The sequence below is a fragment of the Dermochelys coriacea genome, chromosome 6 (genome assembly GCF_009764565.3).
Source record: "Dermochelys coriacea isolate rDerCor1 chromosome 6, rDerCor1.pri.v4, whole genome shotgun sequence".
Lineage (NCBI taxonomy): Eukaryota > Metazoa > Chordata > Testudines > Dermochelyidae > Dermochelys > Dermochelys coriacea.
The window spans coordinates 37,330,865-37,347,929 of NC_050073.1; the positions used below are offsets into that span (position 1 = coordinate 37,330,865).

At 40.7% G+C, this 17,065-nt stretch overlaps 1 protein-coding gene across 1 annotated transcript in view; it reads left to right on the forward strand.

Annotated features, from left to right (window-relative positions):
• DCDC1 (doublecortin domain containing 1) overlaps positions 1 to 17,065 on the forward strand; it is a 421,814-nt gene that overhangs the window by 235,023 nt on the left and 169,726 nt on the right. The window contains 3 exon segments of the mRNA XM_043516908.1: positions 11,109 to 11,118; positions 11,121 to 11,226; positions 14,106 to 14,166. Of these exon segments, the coding sequence (XP_043372843.1) occupies positions 11,109 to 11,118; positions 11,121 to 11,226; positions 14,106 to 14,166 (177 nt within the window).

Here is a 17,065-nt window from a genome sequence, read left to right on the forward strand (position 1 = left end):
CAATCAGGCAGCAGAAGAGACCTCCCCCCCCCCCCAAAAGCACAGTTCATAGAATCATAGAATATCAGGATTGGAAGGGACCTCAGGAGGTCATCTAGTCCAACCCCCGCTCAAAGCAGGACCAATCCCCAACTAAATCATCCCAGTCAAGGCTTTGTCAAGCAGTTCAGTACTGTGTTAAACATAAACTACTAAAAAAAGGGAAAACAGCATTTTTCTTCTGTGTAGTAAAGTTTCAAAGGTGTATTATGTCAATGTTCAGTTGTAAACTTGAAAGAACAACCATAATGTTTTGTTCAAGTACGAATATTTCAGAGTAACGAACAACCTCCATTCCCAAGATGTTCATAACACTGAGGTTGTACTGTAAATTAGTAAGTAAAATTAGAAAATAACACTGTGAGCTTCTCATAGTTCACATAAAAGTACTAAAAATCAGCGTATATAACATGTTCAGCATATTGGACTCTATTTTTTTCCTCACTGCATGGCAGACTTAGTCACACAACTCACATTAATTTTTAGGTTTCAGAGTAGCAGCCGTGTTAGTCTGTATTCACAAAAAGATAAGGCGTACTTGTGGCCTTAGAGACTAACAAATTTATTTGAGCATAAGCTTTCGTGAGCTACAGCATCTGATGAAGTGAGCTGTTAGTCTCTAAGGTGCCACAAGTACTCCTTTTATTAACTTTTAGGCTACTTCTACACTAGACACTATTGGCAGCAGCATATGGGGGTATGTGTAAGTACACAGCTCAGTGAAAAACCTGCGGCGTCCACACTGCAGTGTGTAGCTATGTGTGTTAGAGAAAGGCTCTGGCAGAGTGGAGACAGTGGAGAACAGCTTAAGCAGCTGCCCACTGGTGGAGCCTTTCACTGTAGCAAGGAAAGGCTATGGCAGGGAAAGACAGCGAGGAAAGTCTGAGCCTCTCCCTTGCCTTTCTGCACTGCCAGAATGTTTCCTTGTGGTAGGGAAGGGATTCAGCAGCAGGGGGCTGGCAGAGCCTTTCTTTGCTGCCTCCTCCCTTCCAGAGCCTTTCCTGCTTCGTGGGTCTTTCCCTGCAGAGGGGAAAGGCTCCAGCAGCGGCATACTACATAGCTAAAATAGCAGTGTAGACAACGAGGCATGGCTTGGAGGAGTAGAGTGTGTGTAGGGTATGTACTCACATATATAATCACACCCTTCAAGCATGTTCTTTACTCACCTAAAATGTGCCTCACTGACTCCTCTAAGGTATGTCTACACTGCATGCTTCTTTTGGCGGCATGTAGAGTACATTTCCACATAGCCCTCTACCAGGTGTAAATAGCACTGTAGCTGATGAAGAGAAGAAGGGGCTGTTAGTGCTGCTGCTGCGCCACTCCCCCCATAACCTTGAACCAGGTGGTTAGGACACTCAGCTGGGATGTGGGAGACCCAGATTAGAATCCCCGCTCTGAAACAGACCTAAAACTGACTTTTTTCACTTCAGCAGAAATTCTGAAACATTTCATGTTTGGTTTGAACTGAACCAATTTTTATTTTTAAATTTTTTTTCAAAACTGCCACCAGACTGAAAAATCAATTATACCTCTGTTTTCTCAGCTACCAGCAGAGGGAGCATGCTAAGGACAAGAAGAGGCATGCCCAGAGTGGACTGTGCTTTGGCTATACTTGGTTGATGGGCAGCTTTAGGGGTTTGTTGAGCCCTACACAAGAACAGGAACTAAATCATGGGAAACTGGACCTGGCTCTTTTCTCACTTTTGAATGTGTGTTCTTTCATCCTTGCTGAAAAACACAGCACTAATATGGGGCCAAACTGTTTGCTAATCTTTGCAAAATTGAACTATAGGAGAGCTGAGAGCGTCCATTGCCCAACTGTATTTCAGCCAATACACTATTTCCAAACTTTAAAGAGTTTATAAATGCACTAAATTGTATGTATTTGTCATATTAAGAGTCGTGCAGTTGCAGTTGTCTCAAAAATTACAGAATTCTTTTAAAGAATAGATACTAAAACCAAAATTTTATTGGCTAATATTATCAGTTTTGCAATGTGCTTGATTTGTACCATATTACATACCAGAAATTATTGCAGCCTTGCACAGATCCCATTCACATGCCAGAGGGCCTATTGTAGTTCTGAATTATGGTTGCCAATTTTGTTTGGACGTATTGCTGGAGATTTCATCTCATGATATAATCTTTAATGAAAGATCGATCTTTAATTCCTGGGGACTCTAGGACAATCTTAGAATCATAGAATCATAGAATCATAGAATATCAGGGTTGGAAGGGACCCCAGAAGGTCATCTAGTCCAACCCCCTGCTCAAAGCAGGACCAAGTCCCAGTTAAATCATCCCAGCTAGGGCTTTGTCAAGCCTGACCTTAAAAACCTCTAAGGAAGGAGATTCTACCACCTCCCTAGGTAACGCATTCCAGTGTTTCACCACCCTCTTAGTGAAAAAGTTTTTCCTAATATCCAATCTAAACCTCCCCCATTGCAACTTGAGACCATTACTCCTCGTTCTGTCATCTGCTACCATTGAGAACAGTCTAGAGCCATCCTCTTTGAAACCCCCTTTCAGGTAGTTGAAAGCAGCTATCAAATCCCCCCTCATTCTTCTCTTCTGCAGACTAAACAATCCCAGCTCCCTCAGCCTCTCCTCATAAGTCATGTGCTCTAGACCCCTAATCATTTTCGTTGCCCTTCGTTGTACTCTTTCCAATTTATCCACATCCTTCCTGTAGTGTGGGGCCCAAAACTGGACACAGTACTCCAGATGAGGCCTCACCAGTGTCGAATAGAGGGGAACGATCACGTCCCTCGATCTGCTCGCTATGCCCCTACTTATACAACCCAAAATGCCATTGGCCTTCTTGGCAACAAGGGCACACTGCTGACTCATATCCAGCTTCTCGTCCACTGTCACCCCTAGGTCCTTTTCCGCAGAACTGCTGCCGAGCCATTCGGTCCCTAGTCTGTAGCGGTGCATTGGATTCTTCCATCCTAAGTGCAGGACCCTGCATTTATCCTTATTGAACCTCATTAGATTTCTTTTGGCCCAATCCTCCAATTTGTCTAGGTCCTTCTGTATCCTATCCCTCCCCTCCAGCGTATCTACCACTCCTCCCAGTTTAGTATCATCCGCAAATTTGCTGAGAGTGCAATCCACACCATCCTCCAGATCATTTATGAAGATATTGAACAAAACGGGCCCCAGGACCGACCCCTGGGGCACTCCACTTGACACCGGCTGCCAACTAGACATGGAGCCATTGATCACTACCCGTTGAGCCCGACAATCTAGCCAGCTTTCTACCCACCTTATAGTGCATTCATCCAGCCCATACTTCCTTAACTTGCTGACAAGAATGCTGTGGGAGACCGTGTCAAAAGCTTTGCTAAAGTCAAGAAACAATACATCCACTGCTTTCCCTTCATCCACAGAACCAGTAATCTCATCATAAAAGGCAATTAGATTAGTCAGGCATGACCTTCCCTTGGTGAATCCATGCTGACTGTTCCTGATCACTTTCCTCTCCTCTAAGTGCTTCAGGATTGATTCTTTGAGGACCTGCTCCATGATTTTTCCAGGGACTGAGGTGAGGCTGACCGGCCTGTAGTTCCCAGGATCCTCCTTCTTCCCTTTTTTAAAGATGGGCACTACATTAGCCTTTTTCCAGTCATCCGGGACTTCCCCCGTTCGCCACGAGTTTTCAAAGATAATGGCCAAGGGCTCTGCAATCACAGCCGCCAATTCCTTCAGCACTCTCGGATGCAATTCGTCCGGCCCCATGGACTTGTGCACGTCCAGCTTTTCTAAATAGTCCCTAACCACCTCTATCTCTACAGAGGGCTGGCCATCTCTTCCCCATTTTGTGTTGCCCAGCACAGCAGTCTGGGAGTTGACCTTGTTAGTGAAAACAGAGGCAAAAAAAGCATTGAGTACATTAGCTTTTTCCACATCCTCTGTCACTAGCTTGCCTCCCTCATTCAGTAAGGGGCCCACACTTTCCTTGGCTTTCTTCTTGTTGCCAACATACCTGAAGAAACCCTTCTTGTTACTCTTGACATCTCTTGCTAGCTGCAGCTCCAGGTGCGATTTGGCCCTCCTGATATCTTTCCTACATGCCCGAGCAATATTTTTATACTCTTCCCTGGTCATATGTCCAAGCTTCCACTTCTTGTAAGCTTCTTTTTTATGTTTAAGATCCGCTAGGATTTCACCATTAAGCCAAGCTGGTCGCCTGCCATATTTACTATTCTTTCGACTCATCGGGATGGTTTGTCCCTGTAACCTCAACAGGGATTCCTTGAAATACAGCCAGCTCTCCTGGACTCCCTTCCCTTTCATGTTAGTCCCCCAGGGGATCCTGGCCATCTGTTCCCTGAGGGAGTCAAAGTCTGCTTTCCTGAAGTCCAGGGTCCGTATCCTGCTGCTTACCTTTCTTCCCTGCGTCAGGATCCTGAACTCAACCAACTCATGGTCACTGCCTCCCAGATTCCCATCCACTTTTGCTTCCCCCACTAATTCTACCCGGTTTGTGAGCAGCAGGTCAAGAAAAGCGCTCCCCCTAGTTGGCTCCCCTAGCACTTGCACCAGGAAATTGTCCCCTACGCTTTCCAAAAACTTCCTGGATTGTCTATGCACCGCTGTATTGCTCTCCCAGCAGATATCAGGAAAATTAAAGTCACCCATGAGAATCAGGGCATGCGATCTAGTAGCTTCCGTGAGTTGCCGGAAGAAAGCCTCATCCACCTCATCCCCCTGGTCCGGTGGTCTATAGCAGACTCCCACCATGACATCACTCTTGTTGCACACACTTCTAAACTTAATCCAGAGACACTCAGGTTTTTCCACAGTTTCGTACCGGAGCTCTGAGCAGTCATACTGCTCCCTTACATACAGTGCTACTCCCCCACCTTTTCTGCCCTGCCTGTCCTTCCTGAACAGTTTATAACCATCCATGACTGTACTCCAGTCATGTGAGTTATCCCACCAAGTCTCTGTTATTCCAATCACGTCATAATTCCTTGACATCACCAGGACCTCCAGTTCTCCCTGCTTGTTTCCAAGGCTTTGTGCATTTGTATATAAGCACTTGAGATAACCTGTTGATCGCCCCTCATTCCCAGTATGAGGCAGGAGCCCTCCCCTCACAGACCTTCCTGCCTGTGCTTCCTCCCGGTATCCCGCTTTCCCACTTACCTCAGGGCTTTGGTCTCCTTCCCCCGGTGAACCTAGTTTAAAGCCCTCCTCACTAGGTTAGCCAGCCTGCTGGCAAAGATGTTCTTCCCTCTCTTCGTAAGATGGAGCCCGTCTCTGCCCAGCACTCCTCCTTCATGGAACACCATCCCATGGTCAAAGAATCCAAAGCCTTCTCTCCGACACCACCTGCGTAGCCATTCGTTGACCTCCACGATTCGACGGTCCCTACCCAGGCCTTTTCCTTCCACGGGGAGGATGGACGAGAACACCACTTGCGCCTCCAACTCCTTTATCCTTCTTCCCAGAGCCACATAGTCCGCAGTGATCCGCTCAAGGTCATTCTTGGCAGTATCATTGGTGCCCACGTGGAGAAGCAGGAAGGGGTAGCGATCCGAGGGCTTGATGAGTCTCGGCAGTCTCTCCGTCACATCACGAATCTTAGCCCCTGGCAAGCAGCAGACTTCTCGGTTTTCCCGGTCAGGGCGGCAGATAGATGACTCAGTCCCCCGGAGGAGAGAGTCCCCGACCACCACCACCCGCCTTCTCCTCTTGGGAGTGGTGGTCGTGGAACCTCCAACCTCAGGACATCGCATCTCATGCCTCCCAACCAGCGGAGTCTCCTTCTGCTTTCTCCCCCCAGACATATCATCTGGTCCACTCTCCGCATTGGTACCTGTGGAGAGAACATGAAAGCGGTTAGTTACCTGTGTCTGTGTTACTGGAACCCGGACATTCCGCTTACCTCTTCTGGAGGTCACATGTTGCCAAGCTTCTTCACTGGCCTCTTGGCTCCTCTGTGTAACCTGCTCTACATCTTTAGAGCTTTGTGCCCCTAGAAGGCTATCCTGAGTTTGGTCCAGAAAATCCTCAGTCTCTCGTATACAACGCAGGGTCGTTGCATACGTATACAACGCAGGGTCGTTGGAGGGTTGGCAACCCTATTCTGAATACTAATTGCTTCCATCAGATCATTTTGTTGTGGAACTTCACCTCTGGATGAATGTAACCAGTTACAGAATGCCAAACCAGCCCTATTGAGTTCAAGTCAAATGAGCTGCAACAAGACAGCCATTGCACACTTGTCAAGCAGAAGCATATTGCTAACACTGTGGGAAATTGTACGCGACTTGGTACTGTACTTATTTTCCTAAAAGGCATAGCTATAGTGTAAGTGGCACATCACTTAGAGGAGGGGGCACATCCATTTAACTGTTTCAGCCTGAAATAGCACCATATAAACAGGATTCTTTGGGTATCTGTTTCTGAGAGGAGATCTAGAATGAGGTTAAAAGCAAATATCTCATTCTATAACAGTTTAATTTTTTATATGAGATATGTGCATATGTATACATATCAGGGTGGCCAAACTTACTGACCTCCGAGCCCATACAACAATCTTCAGAAGTCCAAGAGCCAGGACATGCCTACCATGACTACGGGCTTCATCCCTGTGGATGTCTCGGGACTTCAGCCCCATGGGAAGCACCTGCCGGGGCTCAGGGCTTCAGCCATGTGGGAGGCACCTCCCAGGGCTCAGGGCTTCAGCCCCATGGGAGGCATCTGCTGGGGCTCAGGGCTTCCTCCCTGCAGGGAGGGGGGGTCTCAGGGCTTCAGCCCACGTCTGCTAAGCCTCAGCAGGCGCGCTGAGCCCTAAGCCTCAGCAGACACGCTCCACAGGGTTGAAGCCCTGAGAACCCCTTCCTGCTGGGCAGAAGAAGCCCTTAGCCCCACCACCCCACTGCAGGGCAGAAGCCCCAAGCTGCCCCAACCCCGTATGGTAGGCAGAGAAAGGGGAGGCCACTTTAACTGTGAAAGAGGCGCATGCGACTCGCAAGCCGTGGTTTGGGCACCGCTGAGATAAATTCAATCGCTCATTTATCTCTATCTATATCTAACTAAAAATATGGCTTGTGAGAAGTGATTCAGGTTTTATTTTTTATTACTTCACTTAAAGTAGTAAAATTTCCTGATTCATCCATTTAACATTAAGCATCCAAGGCCCCACTTCTGCAATGAGCTCTATATCGACACATCCCTGTGCCCACTTGGAGTCCCATTGAAGTCAGTAGGACTTCATATGAGGGCATGTCTCTACTCATACAGAGCTCATGGCAAGATAAAAGTCCAAATATGTAATTATTGTTCACACTTTCCCAGTGGACTTTGGAACACTGATCCAAAGCAAGTTTGAGACATATGGAAGTAAGACAGATTGCTCTTTAATAAACAATTCGGATAATTAATTGACAGGCTTTTGAAATTATCTTAGCTGATTTTTTCCCTTTGTTTTTATGTGGTATGAAAGAAACAAGTGCTGAAGTCCTCTGATTTTTTTTTCATTGGGCAGGATAATATGAACACATTTGAATAGATTTTGTTACTTTATGAGCGTTTTTTCATAAATTCCCTCATAAATGCAATATCTTACATTTATTTTATCAGACCTAGATATGTGACATGCACTAGGGTGCCTCAGCCCATTATTCAACTATCTGATCTGTTTTGTAATATTTGATGTCAGTGTCTGGTTGTTTTGCATTATAAGAGTACTAATTTGGGGGAGTTTGTGTGATTTAAATGCTTTCTTTGGCCTCCTGCAAGTCAGAAATATGCCTTGTTTGTCTCTCCTAATTTTGCAAGTCTTGGATCCATAATGTTGACTAAACCCTTTTGGTATTCTCCTTCTCTCATAACTGTTTTATTGAACTATAAAAAGCAAAATCTATACATGCAGCATGTAATTCCCAAAGATACTTGAACCCCAAAGGTTCAGAGGTTTAATGAAGATATTAATGGAAATGTTTGAATCCTTTTTTGAATCTGACCCAAATTCCTTCTGTCTGGAAATCTCAAGAAACTGCCTTTCTTGTGAGATGTCTAGTGTTTCCTGGCTTGTCAGAAGTACTGCCATTTCAGCTTGTTGCCCTATATGACACCACAAAATGCAGTGGCCTGTGAAATTCCAAATAAACTAAGTTACCCAAACTTTATCAAACCTTGCAACACACTTCAGTTTAAGTTTGGATGAACATTTACTTCTGTGCTCAATTTAGCTAAACCATCCACAGTAACTTCTTGTTATGACATTTTATTATGTAGGTGTAAAGGTTAATTAATGTGCATCTACCTATGACTATTATGGATCAAACAAATCACTAAAACATTTAGTTTGTTTTAAAAAACTTCTTTGTACAGCAAGTGCCATTGAAAAGTAAATATTTATAAATAGTTATTAACCTATAGAATCTATTATCCTGCAGTTATGTTATGTCGTGTGTGATGGGTTTGGTCACAGAAACGCCCTCAAGACTGTCACTAGATGTGCTGGGATACCACTGAGAACAACCCCCCCGCCAGAGATGGCTTCCCTCCCCTCCCATCTTGCTGAGCTAGACACACCAGTCGGCTACAGCACAGACCAAGAGGTTGGGCCACGCCCCCTGCAGTTCACAGATACTAAGATTCACTTAGCCCAGGGGCTTCTCAGTTAACAGGGACTTTCCCAGCACCCAGTATTCAGTCTTTCTGGAAGCCTAAACCCCAAGTGAATCTGTTTTACTCTGTATAAAGCTTATACAGGGTAAACTCATAAATTGTCCGCCCTCTATAAAACTGATAGAAAGGTATGCACAGCTGCTTGCTCCCCCAGGTATTAATTACTAACTCTGGGTTAATTAATAAACAAAAGTGATTTTATTAAGTATAAAAAGCAGGATTTAAGTGGTTTCAGGTAATAACAGACAGAACAAAGTAAGTTATCAAACAAACTAAAACAAAACACGCAAGTCTAAGCCTAATACAGTAGGAAACTTAACACAGGTAAATCTCACCTTCAGAGATGTTCCAATAAGCTTCTTTCACAGACTAGACTCCTTCCTAGTCTGGGTCCAGTCCTTTTCAGACCAATGTTGTGGTTTATGGCCTGGGTCCAGCAATCACTCATACTCCCCGTAGTTACAGTCCTTTGTTCCAATTTCTTTCAGGCATCTCTTTAGCCAGCTGAAGACAAAATGGAGAGGTTTCCAGGGCCTTTTATATTCTCTCTCTTGTGGGTGGAAACCCTTTTGTTCTTCTGTGTAAAATCACAGCATCAAGATGGAGTTTGTAGCCACCTGGGCAAGTCGCATGTCCATGAATGATTCAGCTTTTTGCAGGCCGATGCCATTGTTTACATGTTAGTTTGAAACATTCCCATGAAAGTTCAGATGTGGATTGGCATCTCCCAAAGTCCATTGTCAGTTAAGTTTTTCTTGATTGGGCACTTACTCAGAATAATACTTTCTCAAGAAGCTGACCAAATGCTTCACTGATGCTACTTAGAATCAAACACATTGAGATACAAGAACATAGTCAATATTCATAACTTCAAATACAAAAATGATACACACATACAGACAGCATAATCATAACTAGCAAATCACAACCTTTCCATATACACCCTACTTAACCTCCTTTGTACAAGATTTGGTGCAACTGTAGAACCTTGGTTGCAACAATGATCTATATACAGTCACAGTTCATGTCAATAATATCACATCCTCTATACAGGGAAATACTGCAGTATCTCAGGTACCGTGATGCAAAAACCATTGATAGATGCTGGTATGGCAACTATTAGCTTTAAGTACTCTCTTAGCCTGTAGCATCCCAGGAGTCACTGAAATATTTAAGGTAAATAATACCTATTTTTTAATATTTATGTACCCTAGACATAAAAAAGTCAGCTTTTCAAAATTCTATTTGCCTGCTAATCTGGAGTGCATAACTCCCACCCCTACCACCCGTGTCATCATCACCAACATAATCCTAGTAAAGGGTGGGTGAGTAGATTTTGCAGCCAACTGGATAAATTTTCATGACAGTTTTCCAAGACTGATCAAAATTATATCAGGTGATGATTTACACTTTAAACTGTCCTTATAAACTAATATTTTCTTAGTAATAGGTGTGTACCATAATGGAGAGGAATTATTTATGGTTGTACAAGAGGATATAGCAAGAAATAATTGAATGAAAATTAATGAATGTCAGGACAAATTCTTGACTGTGAGATCCATGAGGCTTTGGAATAGGCACCCAAAAGAAGTCGTGAGACATGCCCCCTCCCATGACCATCATTGTTTAGGGCTTTTTAAGGAACACCGGACAGAGTGTTAGCAAATATTCTTTGGGGGGTCAATCCTGCTTTGGCAGGGTGCTAGGCTACTTCATCCAGTAAGTCTTTTCCTATTTTATATTCTATCTCCCTTGTCCTATTTTTTACAATTGATAATATATTAAAATATTGCAAACAAAATGTTTGGGAAAATCTTGTTAAAATACCTGTTATCATTTTAAATGCAATTTAAAGAAATGTCATAAACTATTGTTATATGTTTCACTTCTAACAAAGCCTTCAGTCATCTGCTTTGGGAGTAAGTATGGACATTAGAACAACAACAAAAACAGTTCAAACTAGTCTTTAAAAATATTTAACCATCACTGTTTCAGACTTGGAGTAAAACTTTAAATTGACTCAAAGACTATAGATTTGTTGCAATCTTTGCAGTTCACTGAACTTTTTTTCTGTGCATACATATTTCAAGTAAACTCTGTAGTTATAAGGATAGCAAGTGACACGTTATGGACCCTAAATCATTGCACTGTGAAATATGCACAGAAAAAGGACAAATGAAGATATCAAGGGTCTGTTCTATTTTGCACTGAACTGTAAAATGCCACCCTTGTTGTACAGAAGATCACTGGTTCTGAGCAGGGCTCATTGACTGCTAAGTTGTGGGTAGTGTTTCACTTTCTGCAACTGTTAATATCCTGGGTTATCCAGGCATAATGACCTCTCCATTTGTGACACATTGTTGAATTTTCTGGTTCTTTTAACTTATTCAAACCCTTTTTTCTCCATTCATTGGAAGGCTGGAATGATTCGAGTCGAGCTATGGTACAGAGCTGCCTAGCTATTGGTCATCCAATTAGAGTTGAGACAGATGATGGCACATCTCTGGAAGGATATAAGTTAACAGTACAGAAAAGGTACTATAATACGTTGCTTGTCCCATATGTAGAATTATATGGGTAATCTGAATGTTATTGGGAAATGCTGCTATACTGTTTTATTTCAATGTTCCCGAATCATATATGTCGTTCAATGTATTCTTATAGCTGATCTTTCATCTTCAAATTCCTACTGGAATCAGAATTTCAGTTATAACTGGTCATCTAATTATTAGTCATATCTGTCTCTCTTTTAAAGAATTTAAATAATCATAAAGGTGTGGACAGTTTAAGAATGTAGCTTCTTTGAAATATATAAGCTAAAAATGGAGTTGAAGCCACAATATAGTGTTTGCTTTTCCGAGTCTGAATGCGTTCTGATTTCTGCTAATCCTGCAAGATTATTGGGGCAGATCCTGCAGTCTGTGGAGCTATGACAATTTACACCAGCTGAGTTCTGTTAGTTGAGCACTGGAATATTGTCCTTCTCTCCTTCTCCTTCCCCACCAAACATAAAAAAGTAAAGTTACTTGTGGGTTATGCTAACAGTAACTCTTTCTTATCTTGGCCATCACCATCAGATTTTCTTTTCTTCAGGATCACATAATCTATATGATTTTTCACTTTGTCCCTTATAACTATAAACCTGATTCAAAATTCATTGAAATCAATGGCAAAACATACAACAATGGAAGATATCGAATTTTGCTATCTGAAATGGAAACTCCACTACATGAAGAAAAAGGAAGTAAAACTTAACAGTGACATCTACTTCCTTAGCAAATGCAGGAAACAAAACATCATCCAAGAGGTCTCACTATCTATAACCCTCTGACCACTACATGCAACTCCAAATATGCTGAACAACTCTGCAGACGGATGTCAGAAACATACTATAATGAAAAAACATTCAGTTTAGACTGAATATGTAGGTTGGGATCACTTAGAGCAGTATAAGCAAAAGGCAAAACTACTTGCAACAGGATTTTTATTTTTATTTTTTGCCATTCATTACAAACTCTTCCAGGGACTTGTTTGCATTTTTTATTTTGCTTAAAAATGAACTCTTTTCTAAGATATAAAATGCATGTGCCATTCCAGTGTCCTTACTACTAGATAATCCATGATGGAAGCCACAAGAATGTTTTTTTCAGGTATAGATTCAAATTCTCATTCAAGAACTCCATAGTATGCACAGTAGTGTACCCAACAATGTTTTGGCGTTGGGCATTCACAACAAAAGCTTCTTTGCTTTATCTTCTTTTGACCTCCAGTTTTTGTGTGTGTTCTTCATTTTACATACCAGATGTTTTACAAGCTGTATATTAGCATTATTAATTATATGTTCAGGCATGGTTTAAAGAACACATTGTACCCACAGACTTCCACACTGGAAAACATCAACAGGTACATGCAAATGACAAAGGAACCACCTCAGTAACATGGTACAGTTCTAAAAATTCTTACTGAAGAAGTAGCCCTGATTTATATGAGTATTCCCAATGAAATCTATTTGTGTGCATAAGGACTACATTTGATTTAGCAAGCAGGCCTCAATTCTGAAAATTAAATATTATGAAATATGGTATCTGACTTAGGTACACTGGGTAACATTCACGTTTATTAACAAATAAACATTTCCAATATTGTTTTAGCAAGCCTAACCCTAGAAAGAAAGATCAAGGGAAAGTTTTTAGTAGATTATATCTGTTAACCTGCTCAGCATGGGAGATCTTTTATTAATATTGTAAATTCCCAATGGCATAGTTCTCAGGGTCACTATTTCTTTTATGCCTATACTTCCCAGCAAAGGAATAATTGCATAGGATAGGGTGCATGTTTTACTAGACCATTGGGCACATTGATTTTTATATTCATGGATATGTAGATCAAATTGAAATAACCTAAAGGGGGCTGATGTGATGCCCAGGAGATTTACAGATGTCAAGTTTCCTAGTAACTTTGAGTATATTTCTGCTCTGGGTGCACTCCCGGCAGAAAAATAGCACAGGGTGTCATTGAGATCTGTCAGTTGCTGACACTTAGAGGAAAAAACTCCTCTACCTACACTAGATCATTCCCAAGACATGTGCCATATGAATAAGATTGTGCACTGAACCTAGTTTTGATTTATTTACATTTAAAGTAAATGTTACACAAGTCAGACACACATGATCTTTTGCCTGCTGATATATCCTTAAGCAAATGTCCATGTATTGGAATGCTAAGATGTCTTTTTTTTCTTATATAGGACACTACCTCAGAAATGAATTTTTGTAAACACCCTGAAACGAAAGGGCAGGAGCAACCTCTATTTAAAGATCTGATAAAATTGCACTGATTTAAGGAACTTCTTATTTTGAAGTGTTTATATTGTTTAATATTGAAATATCGTTAACTGATTTAAAAATCATAAGATAATGTTAAGATTAAGAAAGATATGAAATCTAGGAAACTAAACCTTAAGGTCCATCCTCCTTCTTCAGCTTGTGCTATTGTGAAGCCCTTTGCCCCAGAAATAAGGCATCATGAGTTAAAATCCCGGTGTCAAGTTAGAATTTGGGATTTCTCAGTTAATATCACAACTTGAACATGAAGAATTTTTTAAAATCTGATTCCTTATATGGTGTGGTCAAAAGAAATGCTGATGGATTATCTAAAACACAATAAGAAAACAAAAAAGGAAATAGGTTTTCAGCATCACTGGCATGTTTAATTTCTTCTTTTCAGAATAGCTTTTTGGTTTTTTAAATCATGTATCATGACTCATCAGACAAAAGTGAAAAATGCATCTTTTATTTGGGAAATCTCACTCTGGAAACTAAAAGTGTACATGTCATTTGCTGTGTTATTTTGTTTTTTATTATTTAGTAAGAACTAAGCAGGTTTAACTCTTTGATTATACCTTTCCATTACAGAGACAAAAGCAGCACCTATCAACACTGGGGTTTTGGAAATGACGGTTCTATCTATTGTAAGGTGCGTGCTTCGTAAGTATGTTTGAAGGAAGCTGGGGTGGAGGGGGGGGTTAATTGGTTTACTGTCCTTTTCATACTTTCACATGAAATCTATTAATGTAGGAAAGTTATGTGCATGTGGTGAGGAAAGCACCATCCTGCATTAATAATTTCAATGTTTTTGTTTTAAGTTGTCTCCATGTTAACATTAGAACGTTTTATAAAAATATGTTTTCAGTTATTGGTGTCTCTTTTAAATTTTCTTGCTGGGGGCCCTGGGTGGAAAAAGAGGGGGCTAGCAGAAGTGCCCAGGTAGTTAATGAATGATCATGGAGTTACCTGCACTGTCCACTTTTATCTGCTGGGTAGTCCCCAACACCTAATAATAAAGTTGTTACCTGATTAAAACCATATCAGATGTCTCCTGTCCTTCTTTCGATATAGCCAGACAAAGTCCACTTCTTAAAAAATAAAATCAACCAACAAACTAAAACCTACTGCTTCAGGACTAAACTGAAGACGATGACATTAAAAATACCAGCTTACACTTGTGATTGCCCTTTTTGTAAATACAATGGGCTGCTGGCTTTTGTGCTTACTCTCTAACAGGTAAAGGAAACACCACTCTTCAAATACATTACTGGTGGAATAAGAATATATTTCTCTGAGTATATTTGCTGTCAAGAAGTTCCTTTTTAGTGACTGCAGTCACATCAATTCTCTGAATGACAGTGTTAATGTGGGCAACATGAGTGCAACGGCCTTTAGTGCATAGTGTTGACAAAGAGACTCTTTTTATTTTGTATGGGTGAAGATGAATGTCCTCACAATGCAGCTTATATGAATGAATTCTGATATATTTTAGGTGAGTTCATATGTGTGGGCATTAGGGATCCATGGACAGAAGTATTTGGCTAACATTCACTCTCTTCTCCCCTTCTTGCCCTTCCAACTCAAATAATGGGCTGTATATCACCAGTGGCTTAGATGGGGTGATGTCCAGTGCCCTTTGCAAAGATTAATTGAACTGTACTTTACCAGGACCTAAAAAGTTTCAGTGGCTCTTGAATGTGCAGTGAATCTTCAGAAAATGTGCATTGAAATGTTGGGAACATGTACAGTGTTAAAATCTGCTAGCTTACTGAAAATAATAGAATACTCAGTCCAGCAGGAAATCAATAGCAGGCCTGTCACTAGCATTGTCTGCCTGGGACCAGCCTTCCATTTTCCTCCCACTCATATGGACATTCCATTGGAATGATTAGATACTACTGTTCACACAACCCTGATGGACTGACAAAATGGAGAGACAGTAGAAGTGTTCTCTCTTTCTTTACCTGCTGAGTACAGCACTTCATCCTTTTTCATTATGCATAGTGATCTTTCATCTGCTGGCTTTTTAAAACCTTTTGTGTACTCTCTATATAATATTGACTTCCAAAATTTCCACTACTTAACTGCTGACAATAGAACATTTCTGTTCAATTCTGGCCTGTGCTTGACTCACTGAGAAGTGGGTGCTAACAATTAGTAGTTCTAATCCCCAAATGGTGTATTTTTCTATATATTTCCTAGCACATTCACTTTATCTGCAGCGTCATGTTTTAAGTTGCAGCATGTGTCAGCCAACAAGAACTGACACAGTAAAATGGCATAATACAATGTAATGGTATGTGACACATTCATATTGAAAGGGAAACCACTTTCTTTGGAATTAATATCTGCTATTCACTGATTAATTATATTTTTAAATAATTTACAATCTATTATTTATACTTGCTTAAATATAATTATCTTCTGTACTATGTAAACTTTTATAGGCAATACTATAAAATGATCAAATGCTGTAGTATAAAGTGCTTATTCCTAATCTGACACTGATATAATCTCTTTCCAGTCTCTTGACAAGATCATTGCTGTAAACTACAGTACAAGTTAACCTCTCAAACACCTTAGTGTTATACATTGAGGATAAATTCACTTTGGGTTTCTTCCCTAAATATTATCTTCAAAACTGTAATTGTTGCCCTTACTCATAATGGGCCAATTTCTATACTCTTCACTCTGATTTAAATCAATAGAAGCTTTACCTGCAAAATAACTTCAAGTTTGATCTCCTTATAAACAAGGGTAGAAATCAGATTTCAACTACTTCTAGAAATCAATAAATGCTAACTGTGCTCTTTAATAGCCATACTTTGTTATGGATTGTGCATTTATGCCTGTCACTGGCATCATCATGAATATTGTGCACTTACAGCAAATTTAATCCTAAAAGTGAAACACATTAAAGCCTATGGGTAACATTTTCAAAAGTGCCTAAGTACCATTTTCAAAAGTGATTTAGACATGTGGGAGTCAATGGGACTTAGGCTCCTAACTCACCAAAGCACTTTTGAAACTTTTATGGGAGATCTAGTGTAGTATATCAGATCTGAGTTAAAGACAGTGATAAACTGTGAATAAACAAGTGAGTATGCTGCATCAAATTCTAGATACATAACTAGCGAGACTCAATATTATTGACAGCAGAAAAAAAATCTAATCTGTTCCTCAGAAAATGAAAGCCACTTATTGTACTGTTTTTTCTGTTTGAGAAGTTTACTTTAAAATACAGTGAAGTCAGAAGAAAAAAAATCCTCACAGATGAAGAAAGGTTGATTGTAAACTAACTGAAAAGTAAGACACTACAACTAAGGCACAAAATATTGAACTTTATCATTAGATACATCTACTAAAATTGGTAATATTATCAGCAGCTGTTGTCATGTTAACATTATCAAGTGATCTCAAAATATGTGGAACAAAAAAGTTCTCTCAGATCTGCATGGCAGCCCTTATGTTCTGTTTTCTATTTGGGCTGAGAAATTTCATTAATATCCATGGGTAATCTACAGAATTGGCACGGCAGAATATTGTTT